At 33.2% G+C, this 27,578-nt stretch overlaps 1 protein-coding gene across 4 annotated transcripts in view; it reads left to right on the forward strand.

Annotated features, from left to right (window-relative positions):
- The window catches only part of LOC141459117 (ubiquitin carboxyl-terminal hydrolase 4-like), an 87,792-nt gene that overhangs the window by 8,672 nt on the left and 51,542 nt on the right, over positions 1 to 27,578 (forward strand). For all 4 annotated transcript variants that reach the window (XR_012461384.1, XM_074137735.1, XM_074137736.1 and 1 more), the window contains exons 2-11: positions 3,117 to 3,229; positions 6,373 to 6,500; positions 7,446 to 7,566; positions 8,518 to 8,710; positions 9,221 to 9,316; positions 9,771 to 9,909; positions 12,967 to 13,140; positions 13,238 to 13,396; positions 13,905 to 14,087; positions 16,072 to 16,292. Coding sequence is in view for 3 of the 4 variants with exons in the window: in XM_074137735.1 (XP_073993836.1) it covers positions 3,117 to 3,229; positions 6,373 to 6,500; positions 7,446 to 7,566; positions 8,518 to 8,710; positions 9,221 to 9,316; positions 9,771 to 9,909; positions 12,967 to 13,140; positions 13,238 to 13,396; positions 13,905 to 14,087; positions 16,072 to 16,292 (1,527 nt within the window). In the remaining variant the exon portion in view is untranslated. The remainder of the gene's footprint in view (positions 1 to 3,116; positions 3,230 to 6,372; positions 6,501 to 7,445; positions 7,567 to 8,517; positions 8,711 to 9,220; positions 9,317 to 9,770; positions 9,910 to 12,966; positions 13,141 to 13,237; positions 13,397 to 13,904; positions 14,088 to 16,071; positions 16,293 to 27,578) is intronic.

The raw sequence follows: 27,578 nt of genomic DNA on the forward strand, positions 1-27,578 counted from the left end.
TTTTCAAAAATGCTTACACCAACATTCATCAATGATTTTGTTTATTTTATTTATTTATTTTTATTTTTAAATAAAAATCTTCGGTTTAAGTTCATTCTTCGATTAAAGTAATTGTTACTTTATTTAGTAGTCAAGCGTTTTTAATAATAGGTAATAATTAATCTGGCTTTATAGTAAATAATAGTTTTCTTCAATTCTCAATCTAGGTATTCTTACCACAGTGTTATATATTTGGAATATAAGATATGCATATTTTTAGGACAGCTAATTATTCCAGTATTTTACCTACTATAAGTAAAATTAGAGGGACTACATTAAATTACAATTGAGAAATGAATAATTATTGTTGAATAATTTACTGGATATTACCTATGCGTTATTTGTACTCACAAATACTTCGGTAAGAAGAATTCTAGACTGAAATATTGTTTTAAATCCGTGATTCAAATTTAAACAGTAGCCGACTCTAACTTTGTCTTTTTCTATTTTAACATGCATGTATATGTGACTATTCAGAATAAAGGGCCTAATAAAGATAAATCAGAAGAATAATTTGGAATAAAGCTATAATAAAGTACCTATTTAATTACGAAGATATAATATACATTTTATCATAATTATAACAAAAAATAAAATATTATGAATGAACTAAGGGAAGGGATTAGCTATGCGGTTAGCGTATTGGATTCCCACGTGGAGGTTCCGGGTTCGAATCCAGCTGCTGACCCTTAGATTTTCTCTTCCTAAGAGCTTCTTACAGCTCACTGGCCGGTGATGGACAGTGTTGTCTGTAACGAGAGAACACTGTCCGGAGGCCGGCAGTGCACTGAAAAAAGCTCCGGGCGCCAATAACCTCAGATGTTGACGCGATTTAAATCAATAAAAAAAAAAAATTATGAATGAACTGGCCAGCATAAGGGTCTGTGACCTCTAATAAATTCAAAAAAATATTAATGAAATTTAATGCAGTAAAATTACTTAAATATTAATGAAGTATTAATGAAATGTTGGGTACTTGCTGATTTATGTACCTTTTGGCGTTTAATCAACCCTTATACTTAACATTTTAAACTGTAAGTTTTTGTTAAGGAGATTTTTGTACTTTTTGGATAGATTTTTCTTTTTATCTGTTTTGCAAAGTTACATATCTGCTTTACAGATTTTATTAAAATTTGGAATAATAAATTCTGTCATTATAACCTAAAAAGGTGTTAAGTCGGAACCGTAACTACCACTGGAGAGATCTTTTTAAAGAATGATTATAGTTGCGGTCCCCCAAACCATCCTCAATAACAATTTTTTAGAGAAAGCGTTTTGAATAAAATAAGAAGGTATTTGTACGTAAATAGCAAAATTAAAAAGCGATTTCAGTACTTCCTTTTAAGAGGAGTAAGAAAAATAAACTGCGATTACAGTACTTCTCCCTTAAAGGCAAATATTTTGAATCGAATTCATTGATGTAAATAGGTTCACTCATTGATAATTTTATCGATTGCAGTACTTCCTCTTAGTAGGTGTAAGAGCATGATGGCACTTCACAGCCACGTAGAGGAGCTTTAACCACTTCTTCGTGGTAAATTTTATCCAAATCGAACTAAGCGTAATAGAAATATTGGTAATAATAGTATTAGAAAAGGCCTTATTTGGGTGGGGCAAACTCCCCTCCTTATGAGTCACAGCGACGAGACTTTTAAAGTGCAAATCTGTACAAAATTTCGATTCGAATGACACTTCATTCATGAAAATCGGTTCACGTTTCGATAATTTGAAACGATTACCATACTTCCCCCTAATAAGGGTAAGAGCAGTACGTCGTTTAAATGTTACGTAGGAGTGCCCTAAACCTTTCATCCTGCCAAATTTTATTAAAATCGGGTTAACATTTACAGAGTTATTAGTAATAATAATTTTGAGAAGGGGCCTCACATATATGGGGCTAACTCCTCCCCCATTCGATGTACAGCGTGGAGACCCCCAAAAGGCACATCTACATAAAATTCCGAATCGAATGACACCTCATTCATGAAAATCGGTTCACGCGTTTAGGCGCTACGTTGTTTACAAAAAAGGTAACAACAACAAGAAGAAGAACAAGAAGAACAAGAACAAGAACATTTTCTGAAAATGCCGTTTTTGGTCATTTTCGGCAACTTTTTTCTCAAAATCTACTTAATCTGGGTTGTTGCAAAAAATTACAGTTATAAAGGAGGGTTTGCCCTTTATTTTAAAGAAAATTTGGGAATTTTATCTTTTATAGAAAAAGAGGAAAAAAATGTCAAAGTTGGGTGTTTTTCAACATTACGCTTTTTCGTGCAGTTTTTGACGATCAACCCTTATACAACTGTCCTACCGGACAGTTTTAATATTGTATTCCAGCGGTAAAGAAAGTTTAACACTGATATTTTACCTGTGTCGATCCACTGTAATCTGCAAATGGTTGCTAATTCACGGTTCTTGATTGATTGTCCAATATATTATTCACTACGAATTAAGCTATTTCGGATACTTAGTACTAAATATTATTACAGTGCCACAATTCATTTAGCTATCATATATTTTGAGATGATTTTGTAGCTGTGTAAATCTTTCCTTGAGTGTTGAAGAACTTTGAACATTACATGTAGCTGTGTAGATCCCCCATAAAATTCGGAGTTCAGATTGTTTGATCTACAAATATTGCAACCGTTCTCAGTACGTTTAAAATTGTGTTCTCCGAAGTAAATGCTAATTAACTTTTAAAGAATATTTTGTGAGCTGTTTTTTATGTTGGTGATGTTTATGGTGTATGTGGAGTGATTAGAGGCGTCGATTATGTATTTTGGTACTATATTTATTGTAGGTCTTGGTTTTGGATTTCATTGAATGTATTGTCGCGTGAAATTTGTACCGAAGTTTGTTTCATATCCGTCTCCTTCCACTGCACCCCATTTGGTAGTTTCCTAATACTATCCTGAAGAAATAACAGTTTCTTCACCTTCTTACCACATTTTTTATTTATTTATATATATGCATATTTATAAATTTTGGTATTAACCCTGCTGCGAAGCTTTTTTTTTTTTCTCTCTTGCTCTTTTCTCTCAGATTGTTATTGATGTATGCATTGTATTTTTCTACAGGTATTTAATTTACTCTAAGTGGATGAGTTGTTTTAAGCAATTTATAGGATTGGAGAAGACGGGCGGTTCTCCTGTGTCCCATCCCGGACCAATAGATAATAGTAATTTACTAGGTGAGTATTTATTGTAATTTTGCTTTCTCTTGCACTGATGAATTGTATTTATGAATGTATGCCTGTTTAGATAGCGTAACAAAAAAAAAAAAAGTTGTAAAAGAGTGTCGTAAAAGTTAAAATTTGATGCTTCGTGTTAACCCGATAATAGAATAAAATATAATAAGGTGCCTTTATTCAAATTACATACAAAAGTGCATCACATGCTCTTACCATTGCACAGACTCTACCGCGATGATTTATAAATGGCCCGTGGTAGGACGGTTGTCAGAAACATGTTTTTATTTAAATAATTCCCCCCCCCCAAAAAAAAGGAAAAAAGAAGAGAACTCTGTTATTTGCAAATTATATACATATATTACTTATGAAGCCTTATTTTAGAAGTTAAAATTAAATTAATTAAGTTAATAAGTAACGATCTGTAATGCCATCTATCACATCAGTAGTTAACTAAAGCCAACGAGTTTTTTCCATTTAGCAAATCTATTGCTTCAATTTGAGTTATGTATTATTTATTAAACCATTTTATTCTGAATCTAGCAAGAATTTTATGTTTCAAAAATATGGTACGTGCTTTCAGACTCATTACTGTTGCACACTGAACTGATACTGCCGTTTCTTTATGTGGCTTCCAATTTAAATTCATCATATCCCCTCTCAATTTGAAAATCCATTTAGCTTAACATAAATAGATTAATATAATTTGTAGTTAGTTGACTAAGGCTTAGGCTTTTTATTCATTAACCCGATAATATTGATTTGGTAAAAATTTATCAAATTAAAGGGTCACGTTTCTATTTTTTTCTATTCAATTGAAGAATTTCCCATCCTTATTACGTTTTAAAGTAGGTTTTTATTACTTGACTCGGTTTTATTCTAATAAAAAGATACATATTTTTTTCTGCAGAAAATAAATTAATAAAACTTTTTTATCACATTTAATATTTAATAATTTTCTAACTTAATTGTTTCCTAATTATATGGGAGATTCGCTAAACAAATTCCGAATCCTAACTATTCCGGAAGAAGACAACTTTATGAATGGTCTTAAAGTGCAATCTCCAAGACAGAAGGAATATTTTTTAATCCGACAGTCAGACGGCAGTTAAGACCATCAGTCAACTCTAGGCTGGTCTGGAAATACGTATATTCAATTCTTTACTGAAGAAGGCATTGTAATCAGTACTCTTTATTTTGGATGACTGGGATTGCAGGTCATATCCACATATGGACAGAAAGAAGGTGGCGCTTGATTCGGGAGGGTTTAAATAATGTTTAAATGGGCCACGATCCTAGGCTCATTTCTAATTCAGTATTTAAGTTCTGGTTTCGCAGTTAATTTGATTCTACCGGGGCAATATTGCCCGTATTGTTGGGATATGGGACTATGTTGGACATGGCAGTTTTGCTTGGCCGTGTAAAAGTCATACGTTCTGTTTGCGATTGCGAAGGTGAGGCAAGAGCGAGGGTTCCTCAAACGCCCACTGCGATGAACGATATGAGACGCCTCTTAGCAGGTTTTGGGGCTTGCGTGTACTGAGTTATAGATTATCATTGGTTTACTTGGGGTTGTGACAATAAATCCCAACGGGTCGCAGTGATTCTGGGCTGTTTTATAGGCCCTCAGATCATTGTTTGTTAGTAATTTAGTGTTTTTGCTGTTCATTCACTGAATATTTTTGCGTAGCAAAACATGTTTTTACATCCTGAGAATAATACTGTCAGCCTTTCTTAAAAAAATTTTTGTGGTTGTAAAATATTCTTATACATTATGATTGCTAAATTTGAAAATTTACTACTTCTTAAAAAATTAACATTAACATGACCTTCATAAGATACCCACGCGTCTCGCTTCTTCTGGTGCGTGCAAAAAAAGTAACTTTTCCATCTCTACTAAGGATTTTTTTTTTAAATGCTAATGTTTGGAATTAAATTCCTTTTATACTTTAAAAATTTATTTTCTGAAATTGGAAGCTTTGTGGTGAGTTTCAAAGTTGGGCCACATAGCAGTGGCTGGGCAAGTTGTTACAGTCATATTTTTTTTTCAAGTTTAGAGATCTATAAATGAGTCGAATTTATAATATCATAAAAAAGGAACAAATCACTTTTTAAAACATAAAAAATGCCAAAGAATAATGTATTAAACATGAAAAGAAATTTATATCCATTTATAAATGACCTGTTTTAAAGTACAGTGGAGTCTCGGTTATCCGTCACCCTTTTATCCGTCTTTTCCAATTAACCGTCACTGTCCTCAGTATTTAAAAATTTAAAAAAAATGTCGCAGACATTGTATTCATTAATTTTAATACACAATAGAATGAATTGAATAATGAAAGATACCTGACCTTTAAGGCTTAAGCGTATAAACGTATAAAATATGTATACCAGTTAATACAAAGTTTTATACACGTTAAACAAAAGAATCTGGAAATTTTCCTGTTTTTTCCCATTATCCGTCTATTCGACTATCCGTCACGTGTCCGGTCCCGGTCATGACGGATAACCGAGACTCCACTGTATTTAAAAGAAAACAGTGAAAATTTTAGTCAGCTAAATCATTTCAAAAACAAATAAGGTGGACGCCCCTTGATGTCATGACTGAACTAAGATCTTGATTGTATTCATTAAAAAACACACATACATAACATATAAGAAAAGTATTTACCGAGAGAAACATCCTCACGTTTTGAAGAAAAAACAATTTTTGAAAGCTAATGGTTTTATATCAATCAATTTTGTTTGAAAAATCTGAATGTCAAATTACTACTACATTATGATTTATTTGGAAATCATATCGTTTAAAGACTATTAAAAGATGTCCAACAAGTGGATCACATTAGATTTAAATTAGACGTGACCAAAGTTGAATCAAACACCGTTTGGGACAAGGCCATCAAAATTAACGTGGCAATTAATCTGTTAATAGTTTAGAGAAATACTAGTTCTCATATTTTATTTCACTTCTTTTCACTTGGTCCATATTAATATTGTACCCATTCCACGAGTTATTTAATGTTTAAAAAATATTCCGAAGAATTCACTAGAGAAAAGTTTTTAAATTGTTGGCTCAGATTTTCTTTTCAAGTAGATGTTTGATTACTCAATTAATAACAATTTGTTTAAAATTATGTTTCGCACAGATGAAGAAGGCGAACTGAGAAAAGCATTAGTTGATAAAATGGATTACGAGGTGGTTCCCGCGGAGTGTTGGAACTTGCTGGTACAATGGTACGGCCTATATAAAAACCAGCAGCCCGTTAGCCGTAAGGTGCGTTTCTGATCTTGTTATATAAATGAAGCATCATAATGCACCAGTATTTCAAAATCTATTCTTGGTGTCCTAATGAGCAAGCACACTTATTTTCTGATACTTAAAGGAGGGAAAAATTGTAAATGATAATCTTCTTATTTATTTAAATTTTGTATCGTCAGAACTATTCATCCGATTTTCGGTTCAGGAGCTCATTTTTCATGAAATAAATAAAAGTTTGATGTTTTGATGTTATAATAAATGACAAACTTAGCACTGATTGGGCACAAAGCACCTTGTGCACATATACTTAATGTTCATATTGGTCCCCGCCTAACTCCACAGTTGCGTGGTCCGGTACCAGTATTAATATGCACTAAGGCATTTAGTGTAACACTACTCAGAAAAATAAGGGGTTTATCAATAACAATTTTTTTCATCTTCAAGGAGTCAGTTTCAGTTCAAGAAGCAAATTGTTGAACACCCTGTATTGTTGTCCATCTATTATTCATTAACGCATTAGTCTACACCAATACATCTATCCATTGTGCAACTGTATTCTGTCAATAACATTGTCACTTTACCACTCCCCGATAATCTTGATTCATTTTAAAAAATTAAATTTTTATCTTTACTGAAATTTGACTTTAACTTATGAGAGCACACCATAAAAACAATTGATATTTCGCTGGTTGACTTACTTTTGACCGTGAGCGGAACTTAATGCATTTTTCAATTCATCTAGCTATTCGTTCATTAAGGCACTTTCCTTCAATCCTTTTTCTGATACATCAATAAATGCATCATTCCATCTATCCTTCAGTTTACCATTCTTTTCAGTAACCGCTCTTACAGTTACAAGTAAGTAATTGAAAATAAGAAGTGCTTGAAAATCGTGTTAAAATACTGTCTGAGTCAGTTGAATAAGTTTTGTACTTTTATATTGACAACACTTTATTGCAGGTGATCATGATTGCGCCGAGTTACTTATCCATTGAAGTATATCCGGTAGAATTAAAATGTTTCAAAAATGCGGAATCTAAAAAGCCGACGAGATTAATAGTGAGCAAAGAAGATAGTCTGAGTAAGTTAATACCGATAAATATTTTAAATTTATTTGAAATGTATTACCCGAATAAAAATATATTAATAATAGAGTTGGTTGTTCAAAACGTGGAAACACAGTCCATTAGCCGGTATTGCATCAAAAAAGACTTCAGCGCCTGTGACCTCAGTTTTTGATGCGACTTGATTTTAAAAAATATAGTTGATGGTTAGCAGTACTTAGTACTTAGTGAAGTACAAACAAGTCTCTTATGAATTTTGCGCTTATTGGGTGCGCAAAGGTTTCAAGGCTTTTAGGTCACATGAAGAGGAGGGTGTCTGGAAGGGAGCAGTGGCTTAAAAAATACCTTATACCTTACCTGTAGCGATGGGATGTACGTTTCAATTGCGCAACGTCCTGTGTAGTTCTGAACGAAAGCGGTAATTTTGCTGAGATTCGTCAGTTTGCAGAATGCATTGAGCATAAAAATAGGATGGGAGGCTGTTGGATACATGGCTCTTGAAGCGTGTCCTTGCCTCAGCATTACAGCCCAGAATTTTCGAAACTATTCGGAATTATTAGCTAGTGTGAAGTCGCAAGTGTGCTGAACAAATTGCAGAAAGTTGTTACGGGTCGTATTGGCTTTGTTTTCAGTTAGCTCTTGTCCTTTCTTAAACTCGTTATATTAGTGCTTCACCTTGGTTGTTGAAAGCTAATTTCTTCCAACGGTGGAAGTAAACTCGCAAGAATTTCAGAGCCATTTAATATTTTCGACCATGAGAAATTATTATAGGTTGTGCAATTGCTGGGTTCCAATCGCTCATCTGAACGCACGCACTGGGGTTTCTATACACAAGATGGATAGGTCTCCCATGGTTCTTACTCCTACACATCTCTCACATGGCTAAAAGCATCAAACTTCGCGAATCCAAAGAGCACCCTCGTGTCTTACCTAAAGAAGGTATTATCTAGTGTGTTTGTGTGTTACAGGTAAGTTGAATAATGATTTGAAAAAAATGTTCAACATAAACCAAAATACTAACACCAGGTTGCTGCTCGTCGTGGGAGATGGCGTGCCGTTCATACCTAACCTGGAAAACACCGTCGCCGGTATTGGACTAACCAATGGAAGCACTGTCATCATTGAGACGATGGAAGACGGCGGTTGGCCCCGTACGATTAGGTATGTATTATACAATATGTAATGGAAGTATGAGCGTTTTTCACCTTTCAATTTAATGAGGTTTTTGTTATTGATTTGTTAACCGGTGTTCACCTGGTGTAATTCAATGATTTTTTTTTTTATTAATTGTCGAATCAAATAAACTTTTTATTGCAACAAAAGATTCTTCTAGGAAGAAATGGTCAAGCATTTGACACCGTGCATTTCGAAAATGGTTTACTCACCTGTTAAGCTTACTGTTTGGAAATGTAAGCTAGCATTTCTTATTATGGGAAACCATCCGTGATACACGACGTACAAATGCTCTAATCACCAACTATCCGCCATCAAGCTAGTAGTGATTACTAAATGTTACTAAGATTACTAAATCTTAAATTGTTATACCGCCACAAAATCCACAATCTATGTTTAACATATGCAGGGTGAAATTTCTATGAAATGTTTTTTGCGGAATAGTTTTATTTCATGTAAGTTAGAATTTCAAGTCTTTGTAATTTTTAATTGTTGTAGGCAAGTCAAGACCGGCTGCGGTATTACTGCGAAGAATACAGGTAACAGCGGTAGCTCAATTTATTTTGGTCCGTCGGTTGGAGCTTCTTCTTCCACGTAAGTTGTTCTTTTCAAAAATCACTGCTGGAAATAAATATTTCAGTTATTTAGAAGGCACTGGAGTCTGCGGAAGAAAACATATTTAGTGCCGAGATACTAAGGTTTACCAGATTAGATGAATTCTATCCAAAATAAGAATAGTCTTTCCAAAAAGATGACCAATCTTCCTCTTCTAAGCAAAAGTTCTCCATGAAAAATAGTGATTCATCATTGGTTATTTATGGGGAAAATAAAAATATTTCAAATTAGAAAAGTTATGCAAACGGAGGGATATAATGTCCTTGATTATTACCATAAAATACCCGGCACTGGATTCAAAAATATTTTATTGTGAAAATAAAAATAATAAATTCAGGGCGGTTGGCGTGTGTCTTGTAGAAGCTGTCGAGTTAAATCCAAATACACGATATGCTTGACTTTTTTAATTTTTTCATGTATTTATTGTGTTTAGATTATCATTTGCTGGTGGAGGTCGCAGTTCGCGTACATCAACCATGGGTTCTGTTACTTCTACACTGGGACTAAGGCAACCTGGTGTGTGTGGTTTAAATAATCTTGGCAACACATGCTTTATGAACAGCGTTTTGCAAGTATGTATTCGAATTAAATAATGGATTGAGTAAAAAAATCGTTTTTAAAATTAAGTTTTCATTAAAAAAATAAATAAATAAATAAATAAATACATTTTACGCTAAGCTAGTTATAACTTATGTTCTGTAATAGGATCCGATTCTTTCACAGAGTTAATGGATTCCAACCCAACGCCATTCCTTGGTAGCGACGAATTATATAACTGTATCTGTGACTTCTTATACGTTTTTCAATCGCGGGTCCCAAAGGAATGTCATTGATCGGAAAAAATAATAATCTAATGTCAGACCAGGACTGTACGAGTATAATTGAGAAGACAATTCTCTTCAGTCAAGTTCTTAAATTTTCTGTAGGGGTAAATTTGATATATGGGAGTCATACATAATCATGTTGGAATAGTATTTGTTTTCAGTTCACTGACGCCATTCCAGTTCAGTTTACGACCAGAAATGCAACTTTTCTAGTTTATTTTTTGTTTATTTTATAAATAGTCAATTTTACAAAAGTGTCATTATGTTTACATAATATCGCAATTTATTGCGTTAAGAAAAAGCCACTGACTTTTCGCACCAAATTTTCATTTTCACTACTGTTGAAGAAAATCCCGTAAACATTACATGCAGTTAGATCATCAACTTTTATTCTGGGATAGAACCGTATATTTTGGCGTTATCACCTGGTTATTTCTCCAACGTATCATTCTAGAGTAGTGGTTGGCTTTAAAAAAGTTTATATGTAAGTAGCAATTAATTCTGAAATTCTCAGTTAGAAGGAAATATGTAAGTTAGAACCTTTAGAATTGTATTAAGAATAAGTTATGTGAGTGTTCACACTACATTTTTGTATTAGGAGGGATAGTTATTTAAAATTTAAAAAAATAAGTTCACGGAACAGTAATTTTAAATGATTGCAATACTTCCTCTTAGTGCGTGTGAGAGCAGAGAAGAGAAGAAGAAGAAGATTTTCTGAAAATGCTGTTTTTTCCAATTTTCTGCAATTTTTTTCTCGAAGTCAATTTTTAAAGTAGATTGTCTTAAAATAAGGACGTCAAAGGTTACAAATTGCACTTAAAAAAAAAAAATTACTTCTGATCTCTCTGAAATATTTGAGAAAATGTTAGGAAATATTTTAAACAAGTACTATTTTTATAAACAAAAATTCATACGTACTTACCTACTCCAAATTACAATTTCACACACAACTACACTGTTGGAAAAGAAAAGTATGTAAATAAACCTTCATTTTTTTTTTTTTAAAGTGCAATTTGTAACCTTTGACTTCCTTATTTTAAGACAATCAACTTTAAAAATTGACTACTGGTCCATCTAAAAGAGTTTTCAATGAATTAAACAACTTGATAACTAACACTGTTGAGTGCTCGTGAACTCGTTTTCTTGTAAAACAAACGTAATTTCTCATACGAAGATAAAAGGAATTTCTGGAAAATGATATACCGTTTGAAAGCCCATTAAACAAGGAGACTTTTATAAAAAGTGCCAGCACCTAGGTCTGATAATGATCACGTAAGGGCCTAATGAGTTTTCTTAAAAAATTCTATTACTTTTATTTTTCCAGCATTCGGAGGAAGATTGAGGCTGTTTAGAGAATAACTTATGCTTCAAAATGGTATCAATTTTTAGAAAATTTATCTGTTTTTCGAACCGTGTCATCAGAATCGAATTCGAACTAAAACTTTCTGAGTAATAACATTTTTATTGGAAAAAAATAATGTTTTTAGAAAACAAAGAGTAAGTGATGTCACTCAAGAATAGTGGAAAATATGAAGTTAGCCAATACGTCATTGAACTCCACTTTAGATGTACTACACACAGTAGGCCTATGGATAATACTTATTGGTTCACCCTGTATATTCAAACCGATCAGTTTGGTGGAATTTTTCAGTAATTCTCTTTTACAGTCAACTTTATCTTTTAATGTCTACATGTAACGTTATGTAGATCGTATACATATCTGTATACTACTGGTTAGAACATTAGGAATGTTTAAGACTGCAAAATACAAATGTTATATTGTTTTTAGAGGACTGAGCTTAAGAGCTAAATGTTGAACTTTAGAAGACTGGCGTAATACAAATTGCCAATGATTAAGTATAGTCAATAAGCTCTTTAAAAAACGTGATCGATCAACTAATACAAGAGGAGTGTGTGAAAGGAATCCCATTTTCTATCGAAAATTTCCTTCACCAATATATCTCAAGCCTTTTCTTTGTGAAGTTTAAAATACGTTTATGAACTACTACATCAATTTTAGGCATTGTTTGGTCGAAGTTCAAATCATAATTATTATTATCTCTGGTTTCCCAATCCAAACAATACTGTTTATCAGTTAAGCTGCTTTGAAAAGAAAATATGTCGGTGTCGGCAGACGTTCCACTACAGGAATGTGAAACTTCTAATAATTAACCGACAATCTCAAAAACTTTTCGGAGAGTTTCCCAACTAATGAAATTTACAGAAAAATTTATGAGGCTAAAAAATTAAAAAAATATTTCTTAAATGCTTACACTAACATACATCGATGATGATTTTGTTTATTTTATTTATTTATTTTTTAAAATTAAAAATCGTCAGTTTTTGTTCATTTTTCGATTAAATTGATTGTTTTTTTCAATTACATTTTAAATTTAGATGTTATACAATCAATTAAAGGGACTGCATTTATATTATTTATAATATAAATTATATTTTATATTAATTATAATATAAATTATAATTTATATTAATTATAATATAAATTATAATTTATATTATTTATAATATATAAATTATAATTTAGAAATGTATTATTATTACAGGTGGTTATTTATTTGTTATAAGCTGTGTGTAATTTGTGCTCACCTACTCCTGCTGTAAGACAAATTCAAGGCTGAAATTTCGTTTTATCTCTGTGATTCAAATTACGACAGAAATTGACCAACTCCAACTTTCTTTTTTTCTTCAGTTTCTCAATAAAATAAGTCACTTTTTCAAAATTGAGCTATGGTTTCAAGTAATGTACGGTTTTACTACCTTTGTTTCATTTGTTTGTTTTTATAGTGTATGAGTAACTGCCCGCCTATCACTGATTACTTTCTGGCAGGAAAACATTTACTTGAGTTAAACGAGACGAATCCTTTGGGTATGAAGGGTGAGATAGCCAGAGTTTATGGTGAATTAATTCAAGCAATGTGGTCAGGAAATTATGCTACGGCAAATCCATTGCCTTTTAAGGTAAGCATTTTCGAGATTTTTTAAAATAACCTAGGCAAAAATTAGCCTTGTTTTCTTACAAAATTTAAAAATTCCAACTAAATTGATTTGTTTGCAGATTCAAGTTGGGAAGTTCAATCCCACCTTTAGTGGCTGTCAACAACACGATTCTCAGGAGTTACTGACTTTCTTGCTAGACGGATTGCATGAAGACTTGAACAGAATCAAGAAGAAACCGTATATAGAAGTAAAAGATCAAATTGGCCGGCCAGATTGTGTAAGTACTTCCTTTACTATCCCTCAGTACTCGATAAGAAAGTCACTATGATTTGTTAGTGGCTAAAGAAGGATAGTCTGTCAAGCTGAGGTGTCGTGTTGTGGCATTTTGTGTTCGATTCTCCGGACTTCGCCTTGAATTTTATTCACGGCATATCACCAATGAAGGCCTTTCTTTCTCTGCTGGCGATCAACTCTGGACGTAAAACCACCGTTGAGCTGATCGACAGTTTAGTGCTTCCCGTTCAATTCCACTAATTTTTCTAGTTGGTTTGGCTGCACTACATTATTTATTTTAGTAATGATTTTATAATGTTACAAAATCAGTGTTATTGAACAATACTGAAATAATGCAGTATAGAAGCCGATAGAAGTTTACTTAGTTTAAACAACATTTTATGATGGGTGGATTAAACTAATAAAAAACAGTCCAGAGGTTAGTAAAATTTAAAGTTTTAGGATTGGTCAACTAAATATGACAACTGGATTCAGTTATTCTGTTTTTCTAGGTGGTAGCAAATGAAGCCTGGGATAACTATCGTAAAAGGAACGACTCTATCATTGTGGACACTTTCCACGGGTTGCTGAAATCTAGAGTTGTCTGCCCGGAATGTGAAAGGGTGTCTGTTACATTCGACCCTTTTTGTTATTTGTCATTACCACTACCACTCAAAAAAGATCGCGTATTAACTGTAAGTATTTTTCTTAATTATTTTTGTACGCAAATTTTATGACACTGCCGACTTGTATTTTGCACAGTCCGTTGTGACTATATATGTCACTTTCTTTGGGATTTCTGGCTCACATCATTCCTTGCTTTTAGAATAAAAAACTCATGCACCCTTTTTTTTGAAAAGTTTTGATTGAATTATTAAATTATTCTCCGTAAAGAAAGTGTGACATGGACGAAATGAAAAACAAGTAAGATAGTCAGGTTGAAACTAAGTGAGTTAAAGAATGTTCTTAAAGTGGTTACTGTCTTAATAAAGATATAATTAATTAATTAATATTGTTAAGTAATATTGATATTAATTAATAAAGATATATCTATATTTATTGGATTTTAATAGAACAGAAGATTAGTTTTCACTTCTACTAATTAATTATTTTCTTATATATAAAACCATACCAAAATATGGTTTTCACGCATGGAGCAACCATAAATGGGAAAATTCATCATATTTCCCATAAATTTTAATTTTAATAAACAAAATTAGAATAGGAACAAACATCGACTCTAACTTCGCTAGATATAGAATATTTATTTTGGTTCAATAAAGATTTTAATAAAAAACAAATATTGATGTCAGTAAAAGAACATAATAAAATAAAGGAAAACATGATGACGTAAATGTAGTAACAGTAGTCATTTTATCTGGTGTGTCCTGTTTGTTCCTGGATGTGCTGACATATCTCCCCCGCTCTTCTTGCCCGAGAAAGTGATAACTGGGGATTGGTACCTTAAGCTGGCCCAGAATTCCCTTAGAAAGATTTCTGACATTGTCCTGTCCCAAATCCATCTCTCTTCGCCCGAAATGACTACTCGATTCACGTTCGCTCACTAAGGAAGGGCCACCCGTGCCTACCATTGTTCTCAACGTGGTTAACTCCCCCTCCATCCGTAAACGTTCCTGATCGAGGGTCTGTAACTCACGATTGGCTCGGCGTAATTCCTCCACCTCCTTCCTCAGAGCCTCCACGGTAGGGTCCGTTAGTGGCATAGATATCCCACTTCTGACACCAGAATTGTGACCGAGCGCCGGTGAGGGCGATCAGGGCACGGGGAATTTCGCTCGCTCAGCAGGGGGTACAAATAACTCGTCAGGCTATGATTACACTGATTTAATGTTGGCCCCAATACACCAATTAGACAATCACATACAAAGAGTTGAACTCATTAATACAAACGTAAACTAATACTTCCAAAAACAGAATAAGTAAGAAAGAAACTTTCATTAAGTAATTAGTAATAGAAATATAAATGAAACTGAATAAACTATAAGACAACATAAAATTAAGATTAAATAGGCAAATTACAATTTAAATCAATAAAGTTGGGCCCTTCTTCTCAGACATTCTATTATTATTATTATTATTATTATTATTATTATTATTATTAATATTAATACTATCGTTTCTCTTTTGTTAATCTACACCCTAGAAATGTACTCCACTATCACTGACGGCAACAGTTAGCCTCGGCCGGAAGCAATGCGTAAAAATTTATGTTCAATACTCACAGCAAAACAATCCCATCAAACGCATAACACTTGTTTTCTCTCACACACTCTAACTAACTCTCCGGTGTCTATACACTATGCACCACGCGCTCGCTATTCTCTCTCTCTCTCACGCGGTACATTGCTCTCGGCCGCTACCGTGCCGTCAGCAGTTTAGCTTAACAATTGCATTTTTTTTTCCTACTAATTTTCAATTATTATTTACAAATATTCACAAATTAAACACTCTCCCTTTACAGTCTTTTTAAAAATACTCATTTTCATCGAACAAGAATAGATGTTTCCACGTTTTGCGAATTTTTTGACAAAGTTCTAATGATTTTCGTAATTGTATTTATCTTAATTTCATGTAGATTAATTTCATGTTTAATTTGGGATATTTTACCAGGAAACGTTTGTACATCCCTCATTAATTTTGTTATCGGGTCTGTTCCAGGTACGATATATTCCATTCGACGGCTACAAAAGAGAGAATAGCTTTAGAGTATCCGTACCTCGAAAAGGTATCGTAAGAGATCTGTGTCAAGAAATAAGCTATAAAGTGGGCTGCAGTGCAGACCAGTTATTAGTAGCCGAAATTGCCCATTGTCATTTTCATAAGTTTTATTGCAATGAAGACAGTTTAGACAATATTGATGAAAAAGACGTAATATTCGTGTAAGTAGTGAATCATACAGATTTTTCTCTCTTAGCTCTTGGTAGTATGCAATAGTGGAGATTTTCAATTTTGAGTTTTCTACAGAAATACCCGTTTTATATACCCCTGTATACAAAATTGGTGTATACATAAGTATACAGGGTGTTCAGCATAAGACTACCGTTACTTCAGGAGGCGATTCTGGGCATCATTTGCAACAAAAAATTCTATATAAACTCCTGAACAAAAACTTACAGTTAAAATGTTAAGTATAAGTTAAACGCAAAAAGGTACACAAATCAGCAAGTACCCAACATTTCATTCATGCTTAGTTTATATAATTTAAGTAATTTTGCTGCATTAACATTTCCATCACATTTATTAGATGTCACAAACCCTAATGCTGGCCATTTTAATCTACAAAATATTTGTTCAAGGAGCACTGTAGATTGACTTTAATATTTACTAATCTATAATAATCAAACTATTAATTACAGGTTAAAAAGAAAACATAAAAGTTAATGCAGCAAAATTACTTAAATTATATCAACTAAGCGTAAATGAAATGTTGGATACTTGCTGATTTGTGTACCTTTAGGCGTTTAATCAACGCCTATATTTAACGTTTTAAACTGGTAAGTTTTTGTTCAGGAGATTTTTGTACCTTTTTGTTAGATTTCCATTTTTTTCTATTTTGCAAATTTACATATCTGCTTTACAGATTTTTTTAAAATTTGGAATAAGCAATTCTATCATTATAACCTGATAAGGTGTTAAATCGGAACCGTAACTACCACTGGAGAGATCTTTTTAAAGAATGATTATAGTTGCGGTCCCCAAACCATCCTCAATAACAATTTTTTTGAGAAAGCGTTTTGAATCAAATAGGAAGGTATTTTGTACGTAAATAGCAAAATTAAACTGCGATTTCAGTACTTCCTTTTAAGAGGAGCAAGAAAAATAAACTACGATTACAGTACTTCTCCCTAAAAGGCAAAGATTTTTAATCGTACTACATGTCATTGATGTAAATCGGTTAACTCATTGATAATTTTAACGATTGCAGTACTTCCTCTTAGTAGGTGTAAGAGCATGATGGCACTTCACAACCACGTAGAGGAGCTTTAATCACTTCTTCGTGCTAAATTTTATCAAAATCGGACTAAGCGTTATAGAAATATTGGTAATAATAGTTTTAGAAAGTGCCCTATTTGGGTGGGGCGAACTCCCCTCCTTATAAGGCACAGCATCGAGACTTTCAAAGTGCAAATCTGTACATAATTTCGATTCGAATGACACTTCATTCATGAAAATCGGTTCACGTGTCTCGATAATTTGAAACGATTGCTATACTTCCCCTTAACAAGTGTAAGAGCAGATCGTCGCTTTATTGTTACGTAGGGGAGCCCTAACCCTATCATCTTACCAAATTCTATCAAAATCGGGCCAAGCTTTACAGAGTTATTAGTAAGGAACGGATCTTTATGTATTTAAAAATGCCAAATATTTAATTAAAATATGCATTTATTTTCGTCAATTATGTGGAAAATATGTGATTTTCTTAAAATATTTTCTGGAATATTTAAGTAAAATGGACATTTTTTTTTTATGAAAATGGATTTTTTTTTTTTTTTTTGGCAAGATAAAATTATTTATACAAGAAAAGAACATTTTTACAATTTATAATAATTTATTAGGAACAAAATAATTTGTTTTTACAAGTTATAATGATTTATACAACAAAGAACATTTTTACTATTTATAAAAAGATGTGTTGAATTTTCAATTTTGAAAACTTCACTCTTCGAAATTGTTTGCAACCACATGAAATTTCAAATGTTGGAACGTAAAGTGACGACGATCTGGGCGTAAGATGGACTTGTAACGACTAAAAGATCGTTCAACATCTACAGATGTTATAGGTGCCTTGCTGAAAGAAGTTATCTCGTTGGTTGTAAAGGGTACACGATGTTCTGAGGTGACTTCTGTTCCACTGATAATATCAGAAATCTGGCAGATGGTCTCCCACCCTTTGTTCTTGCTCAGTACTTCTACCAGTTTTGATCTGATCAGATCTCCCTTACTCCCAGGTATTCCTTCCACCTTTTCGATGACTTTTTTAACGTTGGACACGTTTTCTGTCAATCGAACATTTTGGGACTCAAGTTGGGTAATGGCTTGTGCAAGAAATACGCAATTCGACGGCTACAAAAGAGAGAATAGCTTTAGAGTATCCGTACCTCGAAAAGGTATCGTAAGAGATCTGTGTCAAGAAATAAGCTATAAAGTGGGCTGCAGTGCAGACCAGTTATTAGTAGCCGAAATTGCCCATTGTCAGAAATGAATGCAAGGTCGTTCCTTAAATTAGGTTTCTCGAATAAAGACTTGGCTGTATTTATCGCTACTCCTTCGTCTTCGAGATGTGAAAGGACATTCTTGATATTATTGTAGTTTTCATAGTAATACTGAGCTGCTTCCAGCCAAGTACCCCATCTTGTCAATATTGGTTCTGGTGGAAGGCACAAGTCTGGATAGAGATCTTTTAGCATTTTAATGCGACTTGGTGCTTTTAAGAACACTTTTTTAACCGAGGAGTTTAAGGAATCTACGTCACTGAACAAAGATCGGACAGTTTCTGCTACTCGATGCAAGGCATGAGCAATACACGTCACATGAATTATCTTAGGATAAAATACCTGAATAGATTGCCCAGCCTTGACCATGATGTGGGCAGCATCAGAGAGAAACAAAAGAACTTTTTCGTTCAAAACTCCACTGGGCCATAGGATATGCATTGAGGCATCGAAGAATCGTGAAATGGTGGAACGATTGCATTTTTCGAGAACCTCACAGTTCAAAAGGAATGGTTTTGAATCCACATCAGCATCACTGTCAAGTTTTCCAATAACTGCATTGGCAATATACCTGCCCTCAACGTCAGTGGTTTCATCAATTGACACCCAAATCGGTCCATCTTTGATATGTTCTCGAATTTTGGTTAGTGTATCTTTATAGATATCTTCCAGGCAGTTTTTCCTCAGAGTGCTCTCGTCAGGTATCTTTTTCTCAATATAGGTCTCTAAGAATCCTTTGAAATGAGGATTTTTATGTTTGTGGAAAGGGATATCTGCTCTAACCAAAGAAATGTTCGTGGCATTTCACCCAAAAAAGAATACACTAAGTGACCGAACGAAATGAATTGGACACTTCAACGAACGAGCTGAAAGAACAGACAACGTCAGACAACTTCAAAGAACTAACAAGTGCCCGTCACTGTTTAGCAGCATTCTGTGTAAATTACAATAACCATTGTACCCACTGTGATTCACAGCCCTACAGTCTGTGGTTCACAGTTCCTGTCAACCACCTCCCAATTATGAAAATATGCCCAAAATGAATAATATGTACATATTTTGATTAAATATGTAGAAATATTTATTTATTTTAATCAAATATGTATAAATATGCGATAACATCCAAATATGTGGAAATATGTGAAATAAAAGTAGACTCAAACGGCTTAAAAAGTGTCAGTATGAATACTTCTAGTTGAAAAACGTCTGTAAATTGCCTAGAAAAAAAATATGTAAATACATACGAATCCGTTCCCTAGTTATTAGTAATAATAATTTTGGAGGGGGCCTTACATATATGGGGCTAACTCCTCTCCCATTCGATGTACAGCGTGGAGACCCCCAAAAGGCACATCTACATAAAATTGCGAATCGAATGACACCTCATTCATGAAAATCTGTTCCCGCGTTTAGGTGCTACGTTGTTTACAAAAAAGGTAACAAGAACAAGAACATATTTTGAAAAAGCCGTTTTTGCTCATTTTCGGCAACTTTTTTTTCGAAACCTATTAGATCTAGGTTGTTGCAAAAAAATTACAGTTGAATGAATCAATGAATGATTTATTTGCTCTTAAGAGTACAAATCTCATAGCAAAGGGTTGGCCTTACAGTACAAGGAGTTTACAAAGTTAATTCTGTCAGACTTATTATACAAATTAATAGTTTTTTATTATTGTATACAATATATGTACGGGCTGAGATTGAAAACAAAACAAAACTAAACTATATAATTAAATCGGAGTGGAATCATTTCTAACTATAATCAGTAAGAGAAAGTTATTCTAGAATTAGTTATTTGTAATAGTAATTTATATAAGTAGAGTAGAGAGAGAGAGAAAAAAAAACAAACTAGATAATTACAAACTTATTGCAATAATTTTCTTAAATGAAGACTTCTTGTAATAAAGTAATAAAGGTGATTAAGCTTTTGAACATTATCCTCAATATTAAGAAGCTGTTGAATTTTATCTCTCTCGGTTTTTACATCTTTGGTGTATCTATCAATGTATTTATGTCTTAAAGAATCAAATACTTCGCAGTGCAGCAAAACATGAACAATAGTATCTAGACCCGCGTGACAAAGTGGACAATCAGCCTCAGTCTGGAAATGGATATAGAAATTTTTATCATAGATCCGGGGTAGGTACTTGCCGCTAAGCCTTGGGAGATAATTCTAAGTTTTTTTATACCAACTTTAGTGGTCAAGTACAACTCTCCCCGGCCAAGAGAACAAATTTCTCTAATAAATATACTGTATTTGGTATTTATTGCCGAGTCTACATCTTTACAGAAAAGATGATTCTCAAACTTTTCCAGTAAATTATTATAATGGCTTTTGAGAATCTGCGGACTTTGACTGAGCCAGATGTCCTCCGCCCCAATAATTGTTAAATATCTTCGTAGGCATAGGGTCCAGTTAAAAGGTAAAGTGCAAATTTCTCCGAGTTCCATCAGACGTAGATAGCAGATTTTAGTCAAGCTGTCATCTGGCATATTTAAAAGAGAGAGCCACCAGTTAATCATTCTTTTGAAAATCTTGAATTGTAAGTGCTTTAGACCGCATTCAAGTCGCACTAGATAGTTCGGCGTGTTAACAGGCAGTTGCAGAAGTGTTTAAAAAAAAGATAATTGACCTTTTTCGTCCAAGTCAGAGTAGTCTGGGGCCCAGATTTCCGCTAAATACAGCCGTGTACTCTCTGAAATTGATTGAAATAATTTAGTTTTAGTTTCCCAGCCTTCTGATTTACACGTGACTAGAGTTTTTCTTACCACTGAGTTCGCTATTGCGCATTTGGATAAAAAATACTTACTAGCAATGGCAAATTTACCGGAGGCAGACAAAGGTACGCCCAGGTGCGTAAATGAGTTAGTGACCTGTATGGTCAAATTATTGTAGGTGAGATTGGGCATCTTGCCCAATTTACCACCTTTGTGAAAGGGAAGCACTGCCGATTTATCTACATTAACGGTCAGCGACTTTATAGCGTATTCTGCTAACAGTTTTAGTTTATATTGAGCGTCTCTCCAGTTATTGGCAAAGATAACTAGGTCGTCTGCATAAAGCAAACTGAGGACATCTTTGGTTCCGTCAATGGGGATACCCTCTGCGTTCTTGCTCCTGAAAAAGTCATCTATGTCGGAAATGAATAGAATAAAACGGAGCGGGCTTAGGATATCTCCCTGAAGGACACCCTGATGCACTTTCATAGCCTTGGAGCATAGCAAGGTTTGTGTATAAATTCAGATACAAGCCAGGTCTCGCTGAAACAAAATATTTCTACATTACGTAATTTATTCAAATCTTGGCAAGTTAAGTTAAATAGACTGCTATAACCATTTAAGTTCCAAAAAACTACTTTTAGACTCGATTCTTTTGAGCCAGAATTGTATTTGGTGTTATTATAACCTCTTTTAACAATATTCTTATGCTTGGAATTAAGTGAACAATCAAAATCTTGGACTTCATATAAATCAAATTGAGAATCACAACATACCTTTTGATCAAGTACAGAGAGACATTTAATATCTTTATCACAAGTACCTATTTGCCCTTCTTGACTAAAAAATCCTTAATATTTCCACTTGCAGATGCGGAGACCAGACCGGAAGTGTGAATTTTTGTTTTGGTTCGTTTCCTTTTCGAGCGGTTGGATAAGGTAGAGACGTCAGAGTCATAACGTTCTTGTTCTTCCTCTCCTTCTGAGGAATCTCCATTAGTGGGAGTATTATACTTTAAGAGTAGCAAATCTTCCTTACATCTGATTATTATCGTTTTGTTATCCGCCTTGTTTTTAATGAAAATATTACCATTTCTATGCCAGGCTGCCTCTATCAAGTTTTGTTTCTTAAAATCTCTTGCCATCATGAAAATTTTAAAATTATATGATGACAGTAGTTCATTAACATAAATTTTTCGGGTGGGATCCTCGGGGTATAATTTCTCTTTATTTTTCTTAGCCATTATAATGAACTTATTTTTGACAGAAATATGTATAAATTTTATTATAATCGATGGAACATTACGCAGTCCAAATTTTCGTCTATAAACAAAGTCTATCATACCCTCTCTCAGATCAATACCAATCATCTCACACATAGTGCGTATGATAGTGAGAAGGTTTTCATTCACAGTGACAGGGAAATTATCTATTTTGACGAAATTTTGAAAAGATGTTTGAGAACAAGATGCTATTTCTCTGTTCAGAACTGTAATTTGCTCCTTAAATTTATGGTTCTCAGAGCTAAGCTTAGAGATTTTCTTTTTGCTGAGTTTTAATTCTTTTTCTAAATTAGAGGAAAATTTATTAAATTCAGTTTTTAAATCTTTTAATTCAGTAGTAAATTGAGCTAGCTCTTTTCTACTAGCAGCTATATCGTTGTTTAATTTGTCTAATTTTGAGAGAATCAGAGAGTTGATATCAGTATGATCCCCACTACTCTGTCGCTGTACTGGTAGTCCCCCACTAGCCTGACTACCGCTCCTCTCTTCTCCATCATCATTCATAGTGTCAGCTAAAGTTCTATTGTTATAATTAATATTTTTGTAGCAAGTTTGTTTATGGTAAGATTTTACCTTGTATAAATCACTAAGTTTAATGCCAAAGTTTACTTGAAACAGAGGTTACCTCAGCAAACAGTAATCCAGGGGGGGTAAGCAATATCTATGTTTGTATCCCCACTCACCCACACACACTGACAGTTTATACTAAATTTTTAATAACTTATTAATTTTTATTTATTAAAATTCTCAGTTAATAAGCAATAAAGTTCCGTAAAACTTTCTCTTAAAATAGGAGATCTAGTATATCACCTTTATACCGAAAATTAACACATCGAACAGTTAAACTTGGCTTAAAAACAAAGAAAACAATAGAGCACTGTGAGAGAGATGTTCACTCAACCAGAGCTAAGTTCCAACAAATTACAGTTATAAAGGAGGGTTTGGAGTAAGATTTAAAGAATAATTTGGGAATTTTATCTTTTATAGAAAAATAGAAAAAAATTGTCAAAATAGCAAAAAAGCAAAATTGGGTGTTTTTTAACGTTACGCTTTTTCGTGCAGTTTTTGATGGTCAATCCTTTTACAACTGTCCTACCGGACAGTTTTAATTTTATAAAATGTCCGAAAAATCGGTCGAGTAGGAAAGGAGGTATTTTGAGTTAAATTTTAGTTTCGTTTGAAACAGTGGAATTTTTAACATCAAATATCTGGAAAACTACTCGATAGATTTTGTTTATATTTTATCTGAATGAGGAGACACCTTTTGTGTATAATTGTATAGATCTACCACTGGAGAGATCTTTTTAAAGAATGATTGTAGTTGCGGTCCCCAAACCATCCTCAATAACAATTTTTTTTAGAAAGCGTTTTGAATAAAATAGGAAGGTATTTGTACGTAAATAGCAAAATTAAACTGCGATTTCAGTACTTTCTTTAAAGAGGAGTAAGAAAAATAAACTGCGATTACAGTACTTCTCCCTAAAAGGCAAAGAGGCAAAGGTTTTGAATCAAACGACGATTCATTGATGTATATCGGTCCTCTCATTGATAATTGTAACGATTGCAGTCCCCTCTATATGAGGCATAGCGTCGAGGCATTTTAAGTGTAAATCTGTACAAAATATCGATTCGAATGACACTTCAATCATGAAAATCCGTTCACGTGTCGATAATTTGAAATGATTGCTAACAAGTGTAAGAGCAGATCGTCGCTTTAATGTTTTATAAACAAAATCTATCCAGTAGTTTTCGAGTTATTTGAAGTTAAAGATTCCACTGTTTCAAACGAAACCAAAATTTGACTCTAAATATCTCCTTTCCTACTCGGCAGATTTTTACGAAATTTTATACAATAATAGACATAAGATGTCTCCATATACAGGTGAAATATAAACAAAATCTATGGAGTAGTTTTCCAGATATTTGAAGTTAAAAATTTCACTGTTTCAAACGCAAACAAAATTCAACTCCAAATATTCCTATCGTTTCCTACATGATACATTTTTACGAAATTTCATACAATTATACACAAAAGAGGTCTCCTTAATCGGATAAAATATAAACGATATCTATGCACTAGTCTTCAAGATATTGGAAGTTAAAGATTTCACGTTTCAAACGAAACTAAAATTTAACTCTAAATATCTCCTTTCCTACTCGACAGATTTTTCGGACATTTTATAAAATTATAGACAAAAGATGTCTCCAAATAGATATAAAGTATAAACGAAATCTATTGAGCAGATTTCAAGATATTTGAAGTTATAAAGTCTACTTTTTCAAACGTAACCAAAATTCAACTCCAAATATTCCTATCGTTTCCTACGCGATACATTTTTACGAAATTTCATACAATTATACAAAAAAGAGGTCTCCTTAATCGGATAAAATATAAACGATATCTATGCACTAGTCTTCAAGATATTGGAAGTTAAAGATTTCACGTTTCAAACGAAACTAAAATTTAACTCTAAATATCTCCTTTCCTACTCGACAGATTTTTCGGACATTTTATAAAATTATAGACAAAAGATGTCTCCAAATAGATATAAAGTATAAACGAAATCTATTGAGCAGATTTCAAGATATTTGAAGTTATAAAGTCTACTTTTTCAAACGTAACCAAAATTCAACTCCAAATATTCCTATCGTTTCCTACGCGATACATTTTTACGAAATTTCATACAATTATACAAAAAAGAGGTCTCCTTAATCGGATAAAATATAAACGATATCTATGCACTAGTCTTCGAGATATTGGAAGTTAAAGATTTCACGTTTCAAACGAAACCAAAATTTAACATTAAATATCTCCTTTCCTATTCGACAGATTTTTACGGCATTTAATACAATTATATACAAAAGGTGTCTCCTCATTCAGATAAAATATAAACAAAATCTATCGAGTAGTTTTCCAGATATTTGTAGTTAAAAATTCCACTGTTTCAAACGAAACTAAAATTTAACTCTAAATATCTCGTTTCCTACTACACCGATTTTTACGATATTTTATACAATTATACACAAAAGATGTCTCCTTAATCGGATAAAATATAATCTATGCACTAGTCTTCGAGATATTGGAAGTTAAAGATTTCACGTTTCAAACGAAACTAAAATTTAACTCTAAACATCTTGTTACCTACTAGACCGATTTTTACGAAATTTTATACAATAATAGACATAAGATGTCTCCATATACAGGTGAAATATAGTAGAGTAAAAAGGAGGCTTTTGGCTCAGTAAAGATGGCGGACTATGATGAAGTAGGGTTGGCGGGTGCAGTTTATTCCTGCTCTATCCTTCTCTCCACACTCTTAAGGTGCATCTTTCTTTTCTTTCACCCTCTTAAGGTGCATCTTTCTCTTCTCTCCACACTATTAAGGTACATCTCTCTCTCTCTCTCGCCCATCCATATTAGTTAAAACTAAATAATAGTTTATTTGAATTATGAAAATATAATACTTAAATGGGTGAATAACCTGAAAAATCTCAACTAGCCTGCGTGAACATGCTCAAACTCTCTCTCTCTCGGTTAGTTTCTCTTGCTGCAGACATCAACTACTTATATAATACTCATCATGTGTAGAAGCGGTATAGTCCCACACATTCTCTACTTAGAGAGGGACCGGTTTTAAAAGACTATATAATAATACTATTGCAAATACGACACAGTCAGTCAACTTGCTTTGACTCCATTGAGCACTTCCTGCAGATTCTTCTATTATTAATTAAAAAATGGCAGATCAATGGAAAGTGATTTCAGTGAGTGATAATTATAATAAGTTTGTTACAACATTTCCCACCATTACACTAGCCGATTTGGATTTAGTACTAGCTTATATCAATCTAGTGATGATTTGAAATCTTTAGAAAATTACTCTAAAGAATATATTGTTAAGGCTGCTAATGAACATTATATTAACTGTGTTTGGTCCAATCCGAAGCAGACTGTTGGTCCTGATACTTGCCCTTGTTCGAACATTGCTTGGTTATCCCACCACATTACCAAAGAATTAAATCTGCTATGCAAAGGAGGGATAGATGATGAGAATTAGTGTAACATATTCAGTTTGTGACAAGATGGCGAGTGGTACAGGATTGCAGCTTACAACCAGCTTCTCGTTGAACGCCAAACACTCAAAACAACTGGTAACAGGCTTGTCTGAAGATGGTGCACCACTTATTGCATTAAAAACAAAAAAAAACAGTTATCTACTTAAATGAGGAAGATTGGTCAACTCTACAAGCTAACTAGCAAGTATGTGATGATTTTTTTGGTAAAAAAAACGGATCCGTACCGGCTGAAGTACAACTACAGCATGCAACAGTTTTCTTTGAGATGTTCACCCATAAAACTATGGTTATACGAGGAAAACCATCATGGTTAGAAGAACTCCTTCAATATCACCCTCCGAAGATAATTTTTTTAAAAAATGAATATTTTAAACTAGTGAGTTTAATAGACGATGTTAATAAACAATTTACTTATTTAAGAAAGATATTAAACTGTTGTAACACTGGTGTAAAAACTATTGAATAAATTTGTTTATACAAAATAATCTGTTTTCATTTTTTATTATGTTCCTTAATGATGTGGAAGGTTAATGAAAAAAAAAACAAAAAAAAAAAAAAAAAAACTATACAATTTTATTATAAAAACTTTTTTATTCTACTAAATCATTTTTATTTATCCAAGAAGGTTTCTTAAACCCTAACCACTTTACATACAGCTTATCTTGTTTACGTCTTAGTATTTTTTCTATAAGATATACATCTTTATATTTAGTTTTCTGCAGTTCTTGTGCATAAAATGCTCCTTGAATAGGCTGTCCTGTCAAGTCTTCCAACAAGTAAGTATATGGAATAGTGTTGCGGACATTTATAATTTTAAATACTTCAGTGCTCCAATTGGGTGTGTAACCTCTGCTAAATATAGTTCTATTTTTCGA

This window comes from Rhodnius prolixus, unplaced genomic scaffold (assembly GCF_049639745.1).
Source record: "Rhodnius prolixus isolate KJV_2025 unplaced genomic scaffold, Rpr scaffold_11, whole genome shotgun sequence".
NCBI lineage: Eukaryota > Metazoa > Arthropoda > Insecta > Hemiptera > Reduviidae > Rhodnius > Rhodnius prolixus.